Here is a 21,116-nt window from a genome sequence, read left to right as displayed (position 1 = left end):
AACCCCATCCTTCCAGTTGCTTAGTTCAAAAGTCTTGGGGTCATCTAAACTCTTCTCTTTCTCTCATGCACTTCATTCAATCATCAGGAACTATACCTTGCAAAAGAATCTGATCACTTCTCACCACCTCCATTAGAACCACTCTGGTTCAGGCCACTTGTCATTTCTCCCCTCCTTCACTTTCCTTCCCCTAAAGTCTATTCTCCAAAGAAGGGCCTGGATGATACTTTCAAAATGTAAGTCAAATCGTGTCATTTCTTTTCTCAAAATCCTCCAGGAAATGTGCATCTCACATAAAATTAAAGCCAAAGCTCTTACAAAATCTTACACAATCTCTTACTTCTAAATCCTTCCCCTACCCACTGTCCTCCTTTCTCATATTACTCCTGGCTTCCACAGTTTCCCAAACGTACCATGCTTGCTGCAGACTAGGAGTCTTGGAATTGTATGTTTCCGTTGCATGGACAGCTTTTTTTCTAGATAAAAGCTTTACTCAGATGAGCAGCTCTTTTCTCAAATAACTGCATAGTTTATGTGTTACCTCTTTCAAATCTTTGCTCAATGTAACTTTTTCCAGAAGGCTTCTCTAAACAATCCTATTTAAAAGCTGCAACTGCCCCTCTACCCTCTCTTCTTCCTTTATCCTGTTCTATTTTTTCCTTGCCATGTGTTACTTTATAGCTCATCACACTATTTGTGTGCTCATTTCAGGTCTTTCTCCAGTAGAATGTAAATTTTATACAGCAAAGACTGTTTTGTTTCAGTATTTTGAGGATTCGGCAGATAGCAGATGCTTAATAAAGACTTCTGCGAACTCATCACTCCACTATTCATACAGCTGGGCAGCCCCCCTAAACTTTCCTCAAAACTAAATTTCAGCACCTTCTAAAACTGCTGAAAATCACAAAGTAGTCCACGTTTTTCTTTAAGAACTTCCTGACCCCGGAAGTAAAAGACTAGGTAAGGGAGTCGGAGGGGTAAGCTATTTCCGTTTCCGTACAGACACTACGGGGCAAACACCATGGCGAAGGCCGGGGATAAGAGCGGCACTAAAGGAAAGAAAGGCCTGAAGCGGAAAGCAACCGCCGAAGAACCTCAAGAGGCCGCAGTCGCTGAGGATGGGGCGACGGAAAGCGGGGTCCAACCCCCGAAAACGGCTGCCTTTCCCCCAGGCTTCAGCATTTCGGAAATTAAGAACAAACAACGGCGACACTTAATGTTCACGCGGTGGAAACAGCAGCAGCGAAAGGTATGACGGGGCCGAGGCTGCAGGGCGCATGCGCTGCATCCGCGCGCGCGCACGACTGTGGGGAAGGGAATAGCACTTGCGTGGTGGCCGTGGCTTGGCGTCCCGGAGGCGGTAATTAATCTAGAAGGATGACGCTGACGTTCTAATGTCCTGGTCCCCTCGCACTGCTTTGGGGATTCTGTCTAGGTTCAGCTTTTTGCCTGAGCGACGAGCATTCTCTTCCTTTCCAGCCCCTGCCTACGTTCCCTGGCTGAGAATGAAAGCAAGAAGTCCCGCTCTCCTAGCAGTGAAAAAAAAAAAAAAAAAAAAAAAAAAAAAAAATCCCCCTCCTGACCTGGAAGGAGAAAGTCTCCCATCTCTGTGCTTCGACCCGTGCACCTAACGTTGGCAAATTTCTAGAGCCTGTAATACAGGCAGTACGTGAATCCAGTGATGCTTTTCTGATTCCTGGGCAGCAACTCTTACCTAAAGTATTTCTGTGAAGTTTCTGGTAATTATATTTGTAGCGTTGTCCTCATACTGTTCTAGGAGATAAACAGGTATGAGGAGATAAATAAAGCTCAAGATCGCCGTGCCTATTTGTGGTTACGTTGCACTCGGAAGCAAGCATTTGTTTATTCTTGTACATCATAAAAGTTCCCGCACATAATATTTTTACTTGCCTGTCTCCTCTTATTGGATACTACATCTTTTGAGGCCCTGAATAGTGCCTTACTCATAAGCGCCAGAGTGCTTTTGGAGTACGTAGAGAATCTAACTCATTCTGGTGAGCGCGTTTGCGGGAAAGGCCTCCTCGAAGACTTCTTAACACTATAATCTGAGATTTGATGTATGGAGGGTCTATAGGCGTTGGGGGGGAGGGCGTGGCCGGGAGAACACTTTCTGTGTGTGTAAGTGAGCATTCTGTTCAGAAATTTCCAGCAGGTACAAATTTACAGTACAAATGTAACTCACTTTGCAAGTCCTTAATAATTTTAAAAGCATATTTTGATTGTAAAATTTATGAATAACTAATGGTGGTTTATTGGAAGCAATCTGAAAACGCATCTCCCATTCTCATTTACTTGTAGTATTTTCCAAGAGAAGCAACCGGCATAGCCATCATGGTTTTCTTTAGAATGCAACTTGTTAGGAATGCAAAATAAAACAGCCACAAAAACGTATTAACTAGTTTAGATGGGCGTTTCACATTTTCACTTAATTTGAGGCTTTATAGTAAGATAAAAAGTAAAAAGGCAAACTTTAAATATTCATACTTGCCAATTTCAGTTTTTTGAAGGAGAAAGACCTTTGTTTATTGATTAGCCAGCTTATTTGGTTTACAATCACTTTGGTATGAAAGTCTGTGTCAGGGTGTTTGCTTTAATGCGTTACAAAGATTGCCGAGATAAAGTGGCCGTAGCATTAGTAATGTGTAGTTTCAGTATGTGTTTGTGATATAACTGGTGGTTTCTCAATATTTTTCTGTTTTGTTTTTTTTTTAAACCTTTTAGGAAAAGTTGGCAATTAAGAAAAAACTTAAAAAAGAGAGAGAAGCTCTTGGTGATAAGGTAAATAACATTTTTAGCCACCTGCTTTCTGTCTTATGTTGAGTAATGCTCCCTTATGTTTATGTTGTATCGCTTTCTTTTAAAACTTACTATAGGGGCGCCTGGGTGGCTCAGTCGGTTAAGCGGCCGACTTCGGCTCAGGTCATGATCTTGCGGTCCGTGAGTTCGAGCCCCGCATCGGGCACTGTGCTGACGGCTCGGAGCCTGGAGCCTGCTTCGGATTCTGTGTCTCCCTCTCTCTGACCCTCCCCCATTCATTCTCTGTCTCTCTCTGTCTCAAAAATAAATAAACGTTAAAAAAATAAAATAAAAAAATAAAACTTAGTATAAAATATTTCCAATGTATAAAAGATATGAAAATAATATAACAAACCCCTTTCCATTCATTACCTAGCTTCGAAAACATTGCATTAGCAAATAATTTTCGAAGTCCTTTGGATGCTTCTTACCGATTGCTTTCCCCTCCAAAGCTAACCACTTATGAAATTGCCATTTTCTTGTTCCCATGCATTTCTTTCTTACCTTTAGGTTTGTGTCCCTAAACAATGAACACAATAGTGATGTTTTGCATTTTTTTCAAAATTTCGTGTAAATGGTATGTCTACTTTAACTTGCTTATTTTACTTAATTTTACGTGTTTGAGAGATAGGGACTTATCTTTCTGACTTTGGAAAGCTTTTGGGGAAGCTTCCCAGTTTAGGCCTGTGGTTGGAGTTTTTGTGACTTGAAGCAAAGGCTCTTGGGGAAAGGCAGGATGCAGCCTGTTCTGTTGTAGGATTGAGGTGTGTAGGAATGAAAGCTGATACAGAGGATATTAACCCTTTGAAGACTGAGAATGGCACGTGGGAGGAAAGTGAGATACTTGGATGGACTATGGCAAAGTAGAGAGTAAAGATAATACATCCAAAAACGATTTGGCTACTTTTGTGATATTGATAAGAAATGAAGCCTACTGAAAATTTTTAAAAGAACTGCTAAATACATCCACAACTAAGCTGTTTTCCTTTAATTTAATTTTATTTATAGCTAGTGTTAGATTTTGATTTATGCTTGCAAAATTTTTAGAACATACAACTCTTCCTCCTCTACTGTCTCTTAAGATAAGGTACCAAGGAATGATAAGCATTTTTGAGGAAAATGAAAAATGTAAAGATTATATGCAAACTAAACACTCTGCCTTTTCATGCCTTCTCTTAATAGGACTAGGTTAAATCACATGAAATTGCCAGTTTTAGACTGTTTTAACCTGCAGAATTCTATCAGCAGTTATTCTCTTTTAACTCTCAGTAATCAGCCAGTTATAGCAAATATGCCAATCACCTTTGGATATATCACCATTCTTGTTTTTGGACTGAAAAAATGAATTCCTAGAACTGCCTCCTTTAAAAAATTACTTAAAACTTAATATTTGTTTCATAGAGTAATAAGAAATGAAATCCTAAAGAGTTTAGCAGTTCTTATTTCTTCCTATCTCTGCTAACATTCAAAACCATATGTTTTGAATTTGTTTTAGTCAGTATATGCTTACAGTTCTGTATTCCTGCTCTGTAGCATTTCATTTACACAGTTTTTTTGGTCTAAGCTGAGTATACATGATTGCCAATTCTAACAATATTCCATTATGTTGAAGTGTCACAGTCTTTACCCTGTTTTTGGATGTTTGCTGTATTTGCTGTTCATAAATTGCTTTTCTCTTTCATACCTTACCATAAATGCCTCAAACTGGAATTACTAGTTCAGCAGATAGATTTGTAGCTTTGGTTATTTATTTCTGGTGTTTTTTAAATTTTAATTTTAGAGAGAGTGTGCATGTATGCATGCGTGTGGGGAGAGGGACAGAGAGAGAGAGAGAGGAGAATCCCAAGCAGGCTCCATGCTTAGCGTAGAACCCCACACAGGGTTCAATCCCTAGTCCCTGGGATCATGACCTGAGCTGAAATCAAGAGTTGGGCGCCCAACTAACTGAGCCACCCAGGCAACCCTTGTTATTTATTTCTGAAGAGCTTTCTGAAAGCATTGGAACAAAGCTCCATATATATGTACCTTCGTACATTTGACTCTTGAACAACATGGGGTTTGGGGTGCAGAATACCAGCTCTACTCCTGCACACGTGAAAATCCCATACCCTACTATTGGCCTGAAGTCTTACTGATAACATAAAGCGAATTAACACATATTTATGTGTTATATGTATTATATACTGTATGCTTACTATAAATTTTTTCTTAATGTTTATTTTTGAGAGAGAGAGAGAGAGACAGACAGACAGAGCATGAGCAGGGGAGGAGCAGAGAGAGAGGGAGACACAGAATCTGAAACAGGCTCCAGGCTCTGAGCCGTCAGCACAGAGCCCGACGCAGGGCTCGAACTCACAAACTGTGAGATCATGACCTGAACTGAAGCTGGACGCTCAACCAACTGAGCCACCCAGGCGCCCTTGTATGCTTACTATAAAATAAGCTAGAGAAAATATTATTTGGAAAATTATAAGAGAAAATACCCTTATAGTATTGTACTATAAAAAATGCACATATAAGTGGGCCTGCACAGTTCAAATCTATGTTGATCAAGGGTCCACTATAATTTTTCCAATCTATTTGATATTTTTCTTAGTGTATAATTACTTTGATCGCAGTTTCTTCTTTCTGCTACTTCTGAATGGTTTTAGACCATTTCATTCAGTTAGCAATTCTTCCAGTATGTTTAGGTCTCTGCTTAGAGTTAAAAAAAAAAAAAAAAAAACCTCTTACTCAGTATTATTATTAGGATTGATACAGCAATGGAAATGAGGAACAGATTGAGGCTTTGGATTATTTAGATTTCTGTTACTCTTCCCTAACCCAAATGCAAAATTATTAACGTAAAATCCTTCTAAAACTTAATCTGTTTTGTTGTTTTTTTTTTTAATTTAGGCTCCACCAAAGCCTATACCAAAGACCATTGACAACCAGCGAGTGCATGATGAAACTATAGTAGACCCTAATGATGAAGAGGTAATGTTGGAAGTCTTAAATAAATTTGGATGACCACATTTGACAAATTATTTGTTCATATGTTGATATTTAACATATCACCATGGCTGGTGAAGTTGTATAATGGACTGATTCAGCTATAATGTTGGTATATTATTTGCTATAGATTGTTTCATAACTGAATTTCTCAATAATGCTATAGGAAAAACTCTTGATTCTACTCATTTTATAGAAATGTATTATATTTTATGACCAGGTAAACTTTTTGTCATTTAATTTATAGTACTTCTGTTGTTTTTAATATCATTTGAAAAGCATTTCTCATTATAGAGTTTTATAGTACTAGAAATTTTGATATAAGGATAACATTTGATATTTTTTGTGTCCTCATAAAACTCTTGGTTTCAAGATAATCATCCGCTTGTCACTTTTCACATTTCCTTTTAAATAGTTTGTTACAGTATGGTGAGAGAATCAAGTTTTAAATTTTTTTTGTGTGTGTGTAGGGAATTTGGTTTTGGTTATGTTTGTTTGCTTTCAAACCGTACTATTATTGACATTCTTTCCTATTTCCTCATATAGTCATTCATTCATTCATTCATTCAGTCAGTCAGTCAGTCAGTCTTCTAGCAAATGTTTATTGACTGCCTGCTGTGTACTGGGATCTGTTTTAGGAACTTGGCATCTGTCAGTGCACGAAGCACCGTGCCACATATACACACAAAATATCAGCCTTTTTCTGGGCTGTTGGTCAGTTTGGTCAGTTTGTCACTGTATCACTTCTTTATTTTTATAATTACTTATCTTCATGGTAAGTTTATCTATTAGAGCAAGATGCCCCTCCCCACATCCATCCTCAAATCTCTCTTCAGGAATGTTCATTCTCTTTTTGGACCTTTGGTCTGCCATATAAAATTATAAAAATTGTATTAAAGTAGATCATTCAGGGGATCTATTTATGTATTGCTCTTTTTAGGTCTTTAAAAATGTAATTCTGTGAATTTTATAATTCTCTTCATGCAAGGTGTACATATAAATCTTTTTAGAGCTATTGATGGCTATCTTATGTTTTTTATCAGTGTAAATCCCATCTCATTGAGAATTGTTTTATTTGCTGATTTATAAAAATACAATTGATTTTTGGACTGTGATCTTCTAAACAGTAGATCACCTAGATTCGTCTCCAATAATTTGTCTAAATATTGTTTTCATTTCATGTTTAGCTAATCATTTCTACAAATAACTTTCAATCCATTAATCATTTATTTCTTTTGTGCTGACTAGAGCCTCCAGCATAATGTGAAACAAATAGAAAACGCAATAGTGGCATCTATGCCCTGGTCCTGGTTTTAAAGAGAATACTTCTAACATGCCATCTTTAATGTTTGTGTCATTAATGGTAGATTCTCCTTATATGTTAAGGAAAATCTATTTCTTTTTTTGCTGCGGGGAGGGGGGTGTTTGTTTTATCATGAATGAATGTGAAACATTATCAAATGCTTTTTCTGAAAATAGAGATAATTATGTACTTTTTCTGCAAATATTGAGATAAATATGTAGTTTTTCTCCTTTATAGTACCAATGTAGGAAATGAAATGGATCTTCTAATGTTAAATCTCTTTTGCATTCTTGGGGTAAATACAATTTAATTACAATGTTTTATCTTTTACACGTTTTGGTTTGTCAGTACTTTGTTTAGAATATGTACATCTATGTTTATAAGTGAGACTGCAGAAATGTCCCTTTCCATTCCTAATATTATTTATTTGGGCTTTTCACCAGAGATACATCTATTTTGTTACTCTTTTCAAACTACTTTTTTCTTTGATCATCTCTTGAAATTTTGTTTTCTAATTTATTTATATCTCTCCTTATCTTTATAATTTATTTCCTGTTACTCTGTTGAGTTTATTCTTCTTATTTAACTCATTTTTCATCTTCCTTTCTATTTCTTCCTTTCTATTGTGAGCACTTAAGGCCACAAAATTCCCTGTAAGTACCACTTTTGGTATATCCCACAAGTTTTAAGATGTGTTTCTTCATTATTATTCAAATCTAAGTATCTCCTTTAATGGGAGATTTGTTCATTTCTTCTGGTAATTTCTTTTTTTTTTTTTTTTTCTTTGCTTGACGTTTATTTCATTGTTTTCCCTGGTTCTTATTATATTGTTTATTTTACTTATTTAAGGTTTCATTTATTCTTCTTTTTCTAGTTTCTTAAAATGGAAGCTTACATTACTGATTTTATACTTTCTTTTTAATATAATCTGATAAAGCTATCATTTTCCTCCAAAGCACTGCTTTAGCTACATCTCATACCTTTTGATATGTTTGTTGTGTTTTCATTTTCATTCTGTTCAAGATATTTTCTAATTTCTCTTGTTATTTCTTCTTTGGCTCATTGATTATCAAGAAGTGTGTTGTTTAATTTCCAAATATTTGAGGATTTCCCACATATATTTCTGCTGTTGATTTCTAATTCAATTTTATTGTGGTTCTGGAACATACTCTGTTTGATTTTAGTCCTTTTCAAGTAAAGAACTGTTCTGTGTTTTAGGGTAAGATCTATTCTTGAAAATGTTCTGTGTTCCTTTGGAAAATGTATATTTTGCTGTTTTGAAGTATATTAAGAGTTGTTTTAAGTTGTTTGATTGTGGTGTTCATGTTTTCTATATTCTTGCTGAATTTTCTATCAGTTACTGAGAGAGGAGTATTGAAACCTTAAACTATAATTGCTGAATGATTCATCTCTTCTTATTCAATTGACCCTTAATCCAGTGTCCCATATTGCCCCATCCCTTCGATTGTCCATAGCCATATTTCTTAATGTCTATTTTGTTTCATATACACATAGCCACCTAAACTCTTTTATGGTTACTGTTTGCATGGTATATCTTCTTTTTTCATGTTTTACTTTCTTCATTTCTTCTTTTTACTTTCAACCAGTTTATATCTTTGAATTTAAAGTGTCACTTACAGGGGCATCTGGGTGGCTCAGTCAGTTAAGTGTCAGACTTCAGCTCAGGTCATGGTCTCATTGTTTGTGAGTTCACGTCCCACATTGGGTTCTTTGCTGTCAGTGCAGAGCCTGCTTCGGATCCTCTCTCCCCACCCCTACCCCTGCTCTCTCATTCTCTCTCAAAAATAAACATTTAAAAAATAATAATAATAAAGTGTCACAGATGTTGCTTTTTTTATTCAGCCTGACAATTAGTATGTATTTTTTTAATTAAAAAATTTTTTTAATGTTTATTATTTATTTTTGAGAGAGAGAGGGACAGAGTGTGAGTGGGGGAAGGGCAGAGAGAGAGGGAGACACAGAATCTGAAGCAGGATCCAGGCTCTGAGCTCTCATCACAGAGCCCAACGCAGGGCTCAAACCCATGAACTGTGAGATGATGACCTGAGTACAAGTCAGACGCTTAACTGACTGAGTCACCCAGGCACCCCTGACAATTAATATTTAATGTTAACTATTGATGCAGTCATATTTACATCTGCCCTTTTACTTTTTTTCATTACATTTTATATATTTTTTTAATACTTTTTTTTAATGTTTATTCTTGAGAAAGACAGAGACAGAGCATGAGTAGGGGAGGGGCAGAGTGAGAGAGAGAGACACAGAATCTGAAGCAGACTCCAGGCTGTGGGCTGTCAGCACAGAGCCCGACACAAGGCTCAAACTCACAAACCGTGAAATCATGACCTGGGCTGAAGTCAGACGTTTAACTAACTGAGCCACCCAGGTGCCCCACTATATTTTATACCTTTATTCTGTTCCTCCTTGACTTTCTTTTATATTAAAAAAATATTTTTATTATGCTATTTTAACACCTCTTAATCTTTTAAGTTATATATTTAAGGGTTTTCTTAGTAGTTTCTGTAGGAATTACAGCATGCATCTTTAATTTATCACAGTGTACTTCCAGCACATACTGACATGATTCTGGTAAATACAGCAGGTTTCCACCAGTGTAGCTTTGTTCCTTCACTCTTGTTCATGCTGTTGTCATATATAACATTTGTCTGTGTTATAAATCCAGTGTTGTAATTTCTGCTGTTGGGGCTCCTGGGTGGCTCAGTCGGTTGAGCGTCCGACTTCAGCTCAGGTCATGATCTTGCAGTTTATGAGTTCCAGCCCCGCGTCGGGCTCTGTGCTGACAGCTCAGAGCCTGGATCCTGCTTCGGATTCTGTGTCTCCTCCTCTTTCTGCCCCTCCCCTGCTCAATGATCTGTCTCTCTGTCTTTCAATAATAAATAAACATTAAAAAAACATTTTTTTTTAAATATCTCATTGTTTTTTAAAAAAATAAATTAAGTTACACATACAACACACACAAAAAGTCTTTAATAGTTAACTTCGTGTTTACCATTTACAGTGCTTTTCTTTCCTTTCCTTGGATCTAAGTTACCATCTGATGTCATTTTCTTTCAGCTTGTAGGATTTCCTTAAATTTTTTTTTTTTTAGGTTTGTTTATTTATTTTGAGAGAGAGAGTGGGTGTGCATGAGCATGAGTGGGGGAGGGACAGAGAGAATCCCAAGCAGGATCTGTGCTGTCAGCACAGAGCTCTAAGTGGGGCTCGGTCCCACAAACGGTGAGATCTTGACCTGAGCCAAAATCAAGAGTTGGACACTTGATTAACTTGAGCCACCCAGGCACCCCGGGAGATTTTTACTCTTATCTTTGGTTTAAAGTATTTCTTTCAGGTTATTTGCTTGGGGTAGAAATAGATCCCAGGCTTTGAAGTTTGATGAAATCATTCTGACCTTGGTAAAAGTATAACTTCCTTGGGAGCCCAGGAGCAAGGCCCACAAACATTAAAAGTTGAATTTCCTTTAACAGCACTGTGTCTCTCCTTGTTTGTTTGATTGTTATTTTTAACCTGCCTCCTGAGTGATTGTCCTTGTGTTTGTGTGGCTCAATCGTAAGCCAGTGATTCAGGCAGAGATTGTGTTGAGATACCTTGAGCCTCTGAGCCCCTATCAACTGAGCTACCTGTGGGTTGAGGACTGCATTCAAAGTTACAACCAGTTTTCAAGTCTCCCTCTTTTGTGTGCACTGGTTTTTTAGGTCTCTCCCATGTATAGTTCAGCTGTCAGCCAGGGATTTGTAGAGAGATTATCTCAGCTTCTCTATGGCTCTTACATTTCCAGAGCTCTCCTTTAAATTTCTGGCTGATCCACACCTACCCTGAAGTGGCCCAGTTAACTTTAGACTGGCAAAGCTAGGGTTTTCAAACCCACCTCTCCCCAAATCCAGTTTACCACCTTTGATTCAAGATTGCTGGTTCTTGCCTACCATCAGACCCGAAGTTGATAAAGTTACTATTTTTGTAGCCATGTTGATGGAAGAAATGGAATAGCTCTAAGGAAGATTCCTGATGTTCTTGCCCACAGCCCTAGCCATTTTTCAAGAATAAACACAGCTCAGTTTGTGTCTTGAAATTGTTTTTGACAGTTTTTTCCAGTTTTATACTTGTATTCTACAGGTAGAAAATCACCCAACCTCTTTATGTCACCATTAATATAAGTCCCTCCTGGCCGTCTTCAAATCCCCTATCAGCCAGGAAGGAGGTCAGTGTCATAGGATACTGCTGGAGCTACTTTTAAAATTCTGGCCCAGTAGAGTGTTTGATATAAAATTATCCTTTTTCTGTTCACAGGTTGCTTATGATGAAGCTACAGATGAATTTGCTTCTTACTTCAACAGACAAACTTCTCCCAAGATTCTCATCACAACATCAGATAGACCTCATGGGGTAAACATATCTATCAGTGTAGTTAACGAATTCTTAATTTTCTTACATTACTTAGACTATTTAAAAGAACTCTTTTCAGAAGATCTGAGTTAATTAGTAATTTAATAGATAATGCCTGTGAGTAAGCTAAATAAAGTGAATACTGGTGATGTGATGTAGGTTCTCTAAGCATGATTCTTCAGGATAGGGTTTATCAACCTCAACACCATTAGCATTTGGGGCTGGGTAGTTTTTTATTATGGGGGTTGCCCTGTTCATTAGAGGATATTTAGCAGTATCCCTGGCCTCTACCAACTAGATACCACTGCCAGCTGTCCCCTACTATTACCACCAGTCATAACCACCAAAAAATGCTTCTAGATATTGTCAAATGTCCTCTAGTGGGGCATAATCACCCCCAGTTGAGAACCACTGCTTTAGGATGGTCAGTCTTTGATAAAGGATTAAATACTGTTCAGATTTCATTTTTTTCCATACCCTTGCTCTTTATTAATAACACATATTAATCATTGCTCCTTTCCTTATTAATGTATACCAACTTAAAATTTTTATTCCTTTTCACCTCAGAAGATTTCTGTTGTTTTGTTTTGCAGAGAACAGTACGACTCTGTGAACAACTCTCCACAGTTATACCAAACTCACATGTTTATTACAGAAGGGGATTGGCTCTGAAAAAAATTATTCCACAGTGCATTTCAAGAGATTTCACAGATCTGATCGTTATTAATGAAGATCGTAAAACACCAAGTATCCTTTCTTTATTAAAGTTTTCCTGTCTCACCTTCACCCCCTTTTAAAACATATTTAAAAGAATAAGGAAATGTTTTCTATAACTTTCAGAACATAATTTTTTAAATGAGAAAATTATGTATATCCAAGAATCTATAAACTATTTTTTTCATTTAGCAAATATTCACTCAAGCAAATGCTATAGGCAAGACATTACTTTAGTCCTTAGTAAAAGATGCAGAGATAAACAAGAGCTTTAGGGAGTTCATAATCTAGTAGGAGAAAACAGACATGTAAACTAACAAAAATGTAGAGTGGGTAGTACAGTTAAAGAGAAATACAGGATACAGTGCACACTCTGGTAAAAATCTGCCCTGGGGATATCAGGGAGGAAGGACTTGACCGGAAAAAATGCTTAACTCAGTTTGGTGAATATGGGCGAATGAGGTGAATAAGGCAGAGGAAGAGTGCCCAGTGCAGAGAGACCATTTGTAACGGCAGAGGCATTAAGGAGCAGACCCAGTTGGGGATCTGCAAGTAGTTTGATATGGCTATGTTTTATGTTACCAAAGGTGGTATCACAGGATTACATTTTTGAGGCAGATATGAGCCCATTTTATGTATTTACTACTGTTTCAGATGCCAAGAATACTCTATCCTTTTTCTGTGAGTCTCAAATCCTAGGTGACTGTGTCACTTGAAACCAAGGTATTTTTTCCTGTTTGCAGAAATGAGATCATATAAAGAATGCCTGTATTTGTTGTTGTTGCTGTTGTTTTACTTATTTATCAAATTGTGGCTGTGAGATCACTAATTTTAAAGATGATCAACTGAATGGGTCAAATTCTTAAAATTATTAAGGATTCATAAAAAATGGGGACAGGAGTTTCCTGCTGCCAGGATAACTTTTTTTTTTTTTTTTTTTTTTTAATCAATGAACACTGCTTTAAAAAAAATGGTGTCAAAGCTATTTTTTAAAAATCTAGATAACTTTTATGGTTTTTACTATTTTCAATAGAAGTTAAAGACGTTATCCACTTGTACGAGTTGCTTTCTAGAGACTAAAATAGACTAAAGCTAGCTTTGTAATGTGATGTTTTTTTGGCCATATTATAAGTTGGCTTGGATTGTGGGTTAATGTACCAAAATAACTAAAATCTCTTGAATACTTAACTATTCCAGAAGAGGTCTGTTTTTAAAAATGTAGTTGCTGCCTTCTTAAAACTACCTCCCAAAATAAAGTGGCAAGGTCTGTGTTCCTCTTTTATTTTTGGCAGTTAAAAAAACCATCATTATTTTAAGGCTGCCAGCAGGTATTCATCAATTGAATAAACATTGTATCCTTGTTTTATCTGAGCTATTTTATATGGATACTGCGTTTCGCTTACACCATCTATTGCCTTTAGAAAGCTATGTTCTCTTTTCCTTATAAAATTGTATTGTCTTTTTACTCAAAATGTATTAATATTTTTCTGATTACCATATTGGACACCTTGTAGGGTAAGTTAACCATTAGATCATTAAGTTACCATCAGTACACAGACCAAATTTATATTAAGGAAATAACTAGGCTAATGAAGTAATCCAAATATGAGATTGCTTCTCCTATACACGTAAATATATATGCACACAGGTGTGTATGGGTGTCCCAGGATTATAAATTTTGAGTATAGAATTATGCAGCAGTTTCTAAAAGTCCTAATGAATAGAGTTTGTATCAGTATAATCCTGCCTAGATGTTGATTTTTATAATTTCAGAGATATTTCATTTTCTTTTCTAATTGATATATAGTAATGAGTTAATGGGAAATTATTGGTGAAACAAGCTAGGAAAGCAGACCTCCTAAATTGCTTTTGTGTTCTCTGTTAACAGAGAATGGTCTTCAAGACTAATGAGGACATTGCTGGGGGGGCCCTCGAAGTCCATCTTGGATAAAAAGTTTGTAAGATAAGGCCTAGAAATTCTGAATAAGGTCAGATATCCTGGCTTCAAAGACTATGTGCACAAACTTGTAAAGGAGACTTTGCTACTCTGGGGGAAGATATATGAGACAGGCAAGTGGAGGAAGGAGGGAGAAAGAGGACTGCTGGTTAATATATGCCATGATCCAGAAAAAAACATGTCAAATAATTAAAGGGAGACTAATTTGTAAGCACATAATAGAAATGGTGTATGATTCCTAGGGACTTAACATGGGCTTACAAATAACAAATCATGACCCCTAATGATGACACTTGGAGAAAACTTGAAAGAATTGAGGATGTACAGCCTTTGGGAAATTACAATATGGGGCATGACAAGATACAGAAGGGCTGCTGTGTAAGAGTAGTGCCAAATGGTGGGAATGGCTTATAAATTTTCAACTTAACTCTAGAAAAGAGCTTTGTCAACTATCTAAACTGAGTCTGGTGGCTTTGGGTCAGGCAGATGTAATGTTAAATACAGACTTCATTACGTGTGACTTTTGTCAAGTTTTTTAGCCACTTGGTTTCCTCATCTTTTAAAATAGGAAATGATACCTAAATCTTCAGGTTTCCCACAAAGACCACATTAAATGTATTATGTTTCTTTTTTTAATTTTTTTTTTTAATGTTTATTTACTGTTGAGAAAGTGAGACACAGAGTGTGACCAGGAGAGGGTCAGAGAGAGAGGGAGACACAGAATCTGAAGCAGGCTCCAGGCTCTGAGTTATCAGCACAGGCCCCATGCGGGGCTCAAACTCACAAATGGTAAGATCACACATGAGCTGAAGTCAGGCGCTTAACTGACTGAGCCACCCAGGCGCCCCTAAGGTATTATATTTTTAAGGCATAATACCTTAGTCCTGGTGTGGGCATTTTAGTAAATGTTATGGTATAGGGGAAAGCACGGAAGTTTTTCCTGGAGACACCTAACATCTTCTATTGATTATTTCTAAATGGAAATTTGAGTTAGGTACGTCCTTGTCGTGTACTTTTGGCAGCTTGTAGGCTGTTTTGCTTTCTTGGCCTTTGGGGACTAAAAGTCCTTTTTGCCTCAGTCATCATAACAAAATACCTCTATGCATTAGGGCTTGGGCACAGGTGTAGTCCCACCTGTTATGATCTGCCACCTAGCTCTGAAATTTGAGCTTATCTACCTAACCTTTCTCAACCTCTTTTCATTGTTACTAAAATAGGGATAATGAACTCCTATTCTTCAGGATTTATGTTAGGAATTTATGTTAGGAATAAGTAAAGCTTTTTGTACAATGTGGGTACGTAGGAAAGGATTATTTTGGATTTTGTAGTTTTGACAAACCACAATTGAGTTGCAATGTCCTAGAAAGTTGGGGATCTGCAATTTGTTTGATATTGCAGATTTGATTTAGGTTGGAAGTGTTGATTTAGGTTGGAAGAAATTACCTTTACCTCTCTTAGCTCCCATGAGTATGATTTTTTTCATTGTGCAAATGATCCAGAAATACTTTTGGCTGTACCTCAAGAAGTTGAACCTGTGATAAATTTTTGAAAAGAAGGAAATTTTGAAAAGAAGGAATTCAAACATTACTGATAATCTGATATGTGGTAGGCACTAGTGTTTATCAGAAACAAATGTATCTTCCAAAAGTTAACAGATTAGTTGGGAAGAAAGTCATTTACATAATTATAACTCAAATCAGTGACAAGTGCTATATATAGTTAAGTAACAGTGACAGCTGAGATTTAAAGCTTAATGTTAACTGTGTAAAAAGAGGTGGCATTTGAAGTGAGCCTTAATAACAGTACTGCCCTTCTTGGTCAAGCTTGCGTGACCAAGGCGGCAAGCCCTTCCCCAGTAAACCAACAGAAACCCCTGCCCATACCACACACATCTCCCTATCTGATTGCTCCGCAGGGCTTCAGTTCTAGTGGAAGTAGTATCATGTCTCATTTGATAAGCAGATCAGAGCACACCTAGTTAAAATTGACCACATTCTGGCCAAGTACTAAACATTGCCACCTGCAGGCAAGGCCAGCCTCTGCAGATGACTGGCCTGAAGGATAGAGCAGCCAAAACACAACAACTGAGCGCACACAGCACACACGAGATATTCCCTGAAGTGCCAGGCCGTGGACATTATGGGACCTCTTCATAAAGCCATTACTCTCAAAAGCAGGAAACCTAAAGGGCTTTTCTAACACAGAGAAGAAGGCAGAGACCTAGAAAAAAAAATGCCAAGACAGAGGAATTAATCCCAAGTGAAAGAACAAGATAAGTGAAACAGATATAAGTAACATGTCTGCTGGAGAATTTAAAGCAACAATCATAAGGATACTCACTGGGGTTGAGAAAATGAAAGACTCTGATCAAAATCAAAAGCAGTCCAACACCAAGATACATTGTAATTAAACTTGCAAAATATACTAATAACATCTTAAAAGCAGCAAGACAAAAGAAGTCCCTGACTTAACAAGGGAAGACCCATAAGGCTAGCTGCAGCTTTCTCAACAGAAACTTGGCAAGTCAGAAGGGAGTGGCATGATGTATTCCAAGTACTGAATGAGAAAAATCTACAGCCAAAAATAGTCCAGCAAGGCTATCAGAATAGAAGAGATAAAAGAATTTCCCCAAAAACGGGGAAGTTCGTGACTATTAAACCAGCCCTGAAAGAAATATTAAAGGGAGTTCGTGACTATTAAACCAGCCCTGAAAGAATTATTAAAGGGAACTGAGTAGAAAAATCTCCAGAAACGATGACAAAACAAGTATTAAATGGCACTAAAGGCATATCTGTCAATAATTTCTCTGAATGTAAATGGAGTAAATACTCCAATCAAAAGACAGGGGGAGTGGGTGCCTGGGTGGCCCAGTTGATTAAGTAAGTGTGTGACTCATTAATCTCAGGGTTGTGAGTTCAAGCCTCGCATTGGGCTACGCGCTGGATGTGAAGCCTACTTAAAAAGCAAAACAAAAATAGGGTGTCAGAATGGGTAGAGAAACAAGATCCATCTATGTGCTGCCTACAAGAGACTTATTTTAGACCTAAAGACACGTGCAGATTTCAAGTGATGAAAGACTTGGGATGAAAGACATGGGATGAAGAAACATTTATCATGCAAATGGATGTCAAAAAACCCAGAGTAGCAGTACTTGTATTCGACAAACTTTTTAAAAAGAGTGTAATGAGATGAAGAAGGGCACTGTATCATAATATAAGGGACAATCTAACAAGAATATATAACATTTGTAAATATGCCCCCAACATGGGAGCACCCAGATATATAATAGTCATAAAGGAATTCACTGATGAAGTGAGCCTTAATGGAGGAGTTAAATATTGCAGGTGTTTCAAATAGCATGAACAAAAGTACATGATAGGATTAATATGTATGGTGTATAAGACTGTGTCAGTGTCTACCAGTTAGGAAACATGGGGAAGGCATACAGATTAGAAAGGTGGTTTGGGGCCACAGAGTGTTACAGTGATGTTTTTACTCTGTAGATAAGCTGCTGTGAGAGTATTCTGAAATTAGGTACAGTTATCAAGACTCAAGGTATCTAGTTTGTTTTTCAGTTAGCACATGAGAAACAGTGGTCCAGATACAATGAGTCACATCCCATAGCCTACTATACAAACTCGATTTACCGTCTGTATTAGAAATGTACTTGGAATGGTGGGAGAGACGTCAGGCCAGCAAGGATCCTGTTTTAATCTAGTTGGAAAATCTCAAGGACCTCAACTAACAATAGCAGTAAGGGTGAAGAGGAAGTTATGGAAGTGAGGAATTTATGAGGGTAAATAGGATTTGGCAAGGAAGGGAAGGAGGAGGAAGTTGAAGATAACCATAGTTTTTAATCTGGGTTAATGGGAGAATGTTGATACTTTTATCAAAAATGGAAACCTCTGTTTTGTAAAACTGTGTGCAGTTAGATTTGAAATAAGTAGTCTGATTATGACCTCCTTTTAAGGTTCAGTATTTGGAAAAATCAAGTTGTTACAAAAATTTGAGGAATGTTATCTTAGCTAGCTGCATTCCAGACTTTTAAAGCCCTAGCACTGCTACCCCTGCCGATTGTAGGTGGGGCTCTTATACTTCATTTGTAGTTGAGAGTGTCTAGCACCAAGTCTGTTTGTGGTAGACAATCAGTAAATGGTTATTAAATAGTTGATTCTAATTTGTGGCACAGTAATCCCAAGAGTAAGAGCTGGTCTTTTGAGAAACACTAATAACCTTGATTTTAAGAAGAGAGCCGAGTCTCTGGTTTATGGGACAGTATTTCAAAGCTGACAGCATATACTTACAAATGTACAAAAATTGTACATACAAATGTGTAAGTATGCATTTTTAGGGTTATAAGGCCTAAACATTATACTAGAATTCCATCCGGTCTATCATTCCTAGTAGGGTAGTGTATATAAGCCCTTTGAAGAAACCTACTTTGTTGAATATGCAACATACCCTCTTGAGAGTGATGAGGTATTTATCATACCATGAAGAGACAAAGTGGGACTACTATAGGGGGACTAATAGAATCTATTTTTCTGAAATATTTGGGTTGACTTATGGTCTTTAGTTTTAGGTATGGTAAGAAAATTTCTTTTTACCCAGAGAAATACATGTATCTACCTGTTCATCTAGCTACAGAATTTAGGAGCCTTTGGACATACACAGGATCAGTTACTTATGCAATTTAAGATTTAAATAACCGAGTTCAGTGTGTTCTTAGCTTTATGAACAGATGGATTAATTCTAAGTCACTTGCCCAGTGGCCCAACCGCTCATTTTAAAATGAGCAGTGTTCGTTTACGTAAAGAAATTAAGGTAAGTTTTACGTGTTCCTTAATTGGCATTGGTCTCCTTGCAGTTTCTGATTAGTAAACTCTGTAACTTATATAGATCTAATTGCTTTTATAATGGCCTTTGCTTTCCTGGTTAAAGCAAGTTTTATCTACCAGTAGTTTTCTTATGAGATTGTAATTGAGTTATGGCAGACAGGCAATAATAGCCTTCATTACTCCGAAACCAGTTTCTTTTCTAGTAGGATTTTTTGGTACAACCACTACATGTTAAAGTTATTTTAGAAGTATTCTATTTCATGGAATTGATAAGTTATCTGTGGTAATTGATCATTAAGAAAGATACCTTTAAAGTTTATCAGTTTGTCAGGTAAATTCTGAAACTTGAACTTGCAATAAGGATATTAATTCCTTAATGTGATTTTTTTTCATAATTTTTCTAGAGAAGAGGTAAAGACCCTACAGAACACGTACCAGAAATAATTTTGAATAACTTCACAACACGGCTGGGTCATTCTGTGGGACGTATGTTTGCATCTCTCTTTCCCCATAATCCTCAGTTTATTGGAAGGCAAGTTGCCACATTCCACAATCAACGGGACTATATCTTCTTCAGATTTCACAGGTGAGGAAGGTTCTTTAACTCCATGGACTCTGATTTCAATTATGAAATACATTTTCAACATAAAATGTTTTCTAATGTATTATGACAAGTATTGTAGATGAGAAATAAGTATCTTTTGAATTCTGTCACATTAAAGAAATTACATTTGGCTTATTCAGACTGTTTTCCCTAATTCTTTATCTTTGAAGGTACATATTCAAGAGTGAAAAGAAGGTGGGAATTCAGGAACTTGGACCACGTTTTACCTTAAAATTAAGATCTCTTCAGAAAGGAACCTTTGATTCTAAGTATGGAGAATATGAATGGGTCCATAAGGTATGTGCCTTATTCTTTGAAGAGCCATTTATATCATTTCAAAAGTATAGAATGAGAAGGAAACTTTGTACTTTAAGCTTTGAGTGCTTATACCTTATGTTTCTGACCTCCACGAGCTTGAAAGAACCAATCTCTGATAAGGTATTTGGGTCTGATGACTAACACTGGTTCATTTGAAGTATCCTAAATTAGATCAGTGGTCCTCAAAGTGGGACCAGCAGCATCACCTAGGAACCTGTTAGGAAGGCAAGTTGTTGGGCCATAGACCTACTCAATCAGCAACTTAGGGGCCTAGCACTGTTTATAAGCGTTACGATTCTGCTGTATGTATGAAAACTACTGCTCTAGAGGTTTCATAGAAGTTTGGAGATTTTAAGTCCTAAATGAAAACTTAAATATTTTAAAACCCATCTCTTTTCTAATAAGCAATATTTCACCTAAGTATTTACTTTAAAATTTTATATTTCATCACACACACACACACACACACACACACACATACATATTAGAACAGTAACTTCTAAAGACTATTCAGTCTCAGAGATGGACCCAGAGGTTTTTTTTAGCATTGTTTACTTTTTTTTTTTCCTTCTAATTTTCAGCCCCGGGAAATGGATACAAGTAGAAGAAAATTCCATTTATAAAGTACTGAAGGAATAGTATTGGATTGTGCTACAACAGGGCCTCTTGGATTTCAACTCTGGCATCTTTTCAAAATGGCATCTACTGGTTGGGTTTCATAAACCTTTCATGTCTGGACAAGTGCCATGAATTATCTTTCACTGTTTATGTAGCAAATACAAATAAAAGTCATTTTGGTGAGTTTAGAAATTGCAGTTTAGGAGTCCTAAAATTTAATTCTCTAATTTCTAGGTATTGTGAATAAGTTGGAATCAAGATTGAAAGTAAGTTTCTCATGTGTACTTTCACGGAACATTCGGTCTAGAGAAAAAATACAGTCCTTGGTAGATACTGTGTAACCCAGGGGCTTTCTACCAGAATAAACTTGGATCTGGCACATCTTTGGAGGCCAGGTTTCTGGGATATTTTAATATTTCTTTAAGCCTTTCAGAATGGCAAATTTTTAAAGCAAAATGGTTTACCAAGGACTTAAGGCAGAATTGCAAATTACTGAAGCTAATCTTCAGTTCCATTTTTCTTGGTACTTTGTAC

The 21,116-nt window shown here is 36.8% G+C and overlaps 1 protein-coding gene across 1 annotated transcript; it reads left to right on the top strand.

Annotated features, from left to right (window-relative positions):
* Positions 1-991: 991 nt before the first annotated feature.
* Positions 992-20,779, top strand: RPF1 (ribosome production factor 1 homolog). Its single transcript, XM_060622481.2, has 9 exons — positions 992-1,249; positions 2,743-2,799; positions 5,713-5,793; positions 11,438-11,533; positions 12,127-12,280; positions 18,946-19,028; positions 19,447-19,628; positions 19,817-19,943; positions 20,546-20,779. The coding sequence occupies exons 1-9, from the start codon at positions 1,022-1,024 to the stop codon at positions 20,585-20,587; spliced, it is 1,050 nt and encodes a 349-aa protein (XP_060478464.1). The 5' UTR covers positions 992-1,021; the 3' UTR covers positions 20,588-20,779.
* The last annotated feature ends 337 nt before the right edge of the window (positions 20,780-21,116 follow it).

The sequence above is a fragment of the Panthera onca genome, chromosome C1 (genome assembly GCF_046562875.1).
Source record: "Panthera onca isolate mPanOnc1 chromosome C1, mPanOnc1 haplotype 2, whole genome shotgun sequence".
In the NCBI taxonomy this organism is placed as follows: domain Eukaryota; kingdom Metazoa; phylum Chordata; class Mammalia; order Carnivora; family Felidae; genus Panthera; species Panthera onca.
This window is presented reverse-complemented; position numbering and strand designations above follow the sequence as displayed.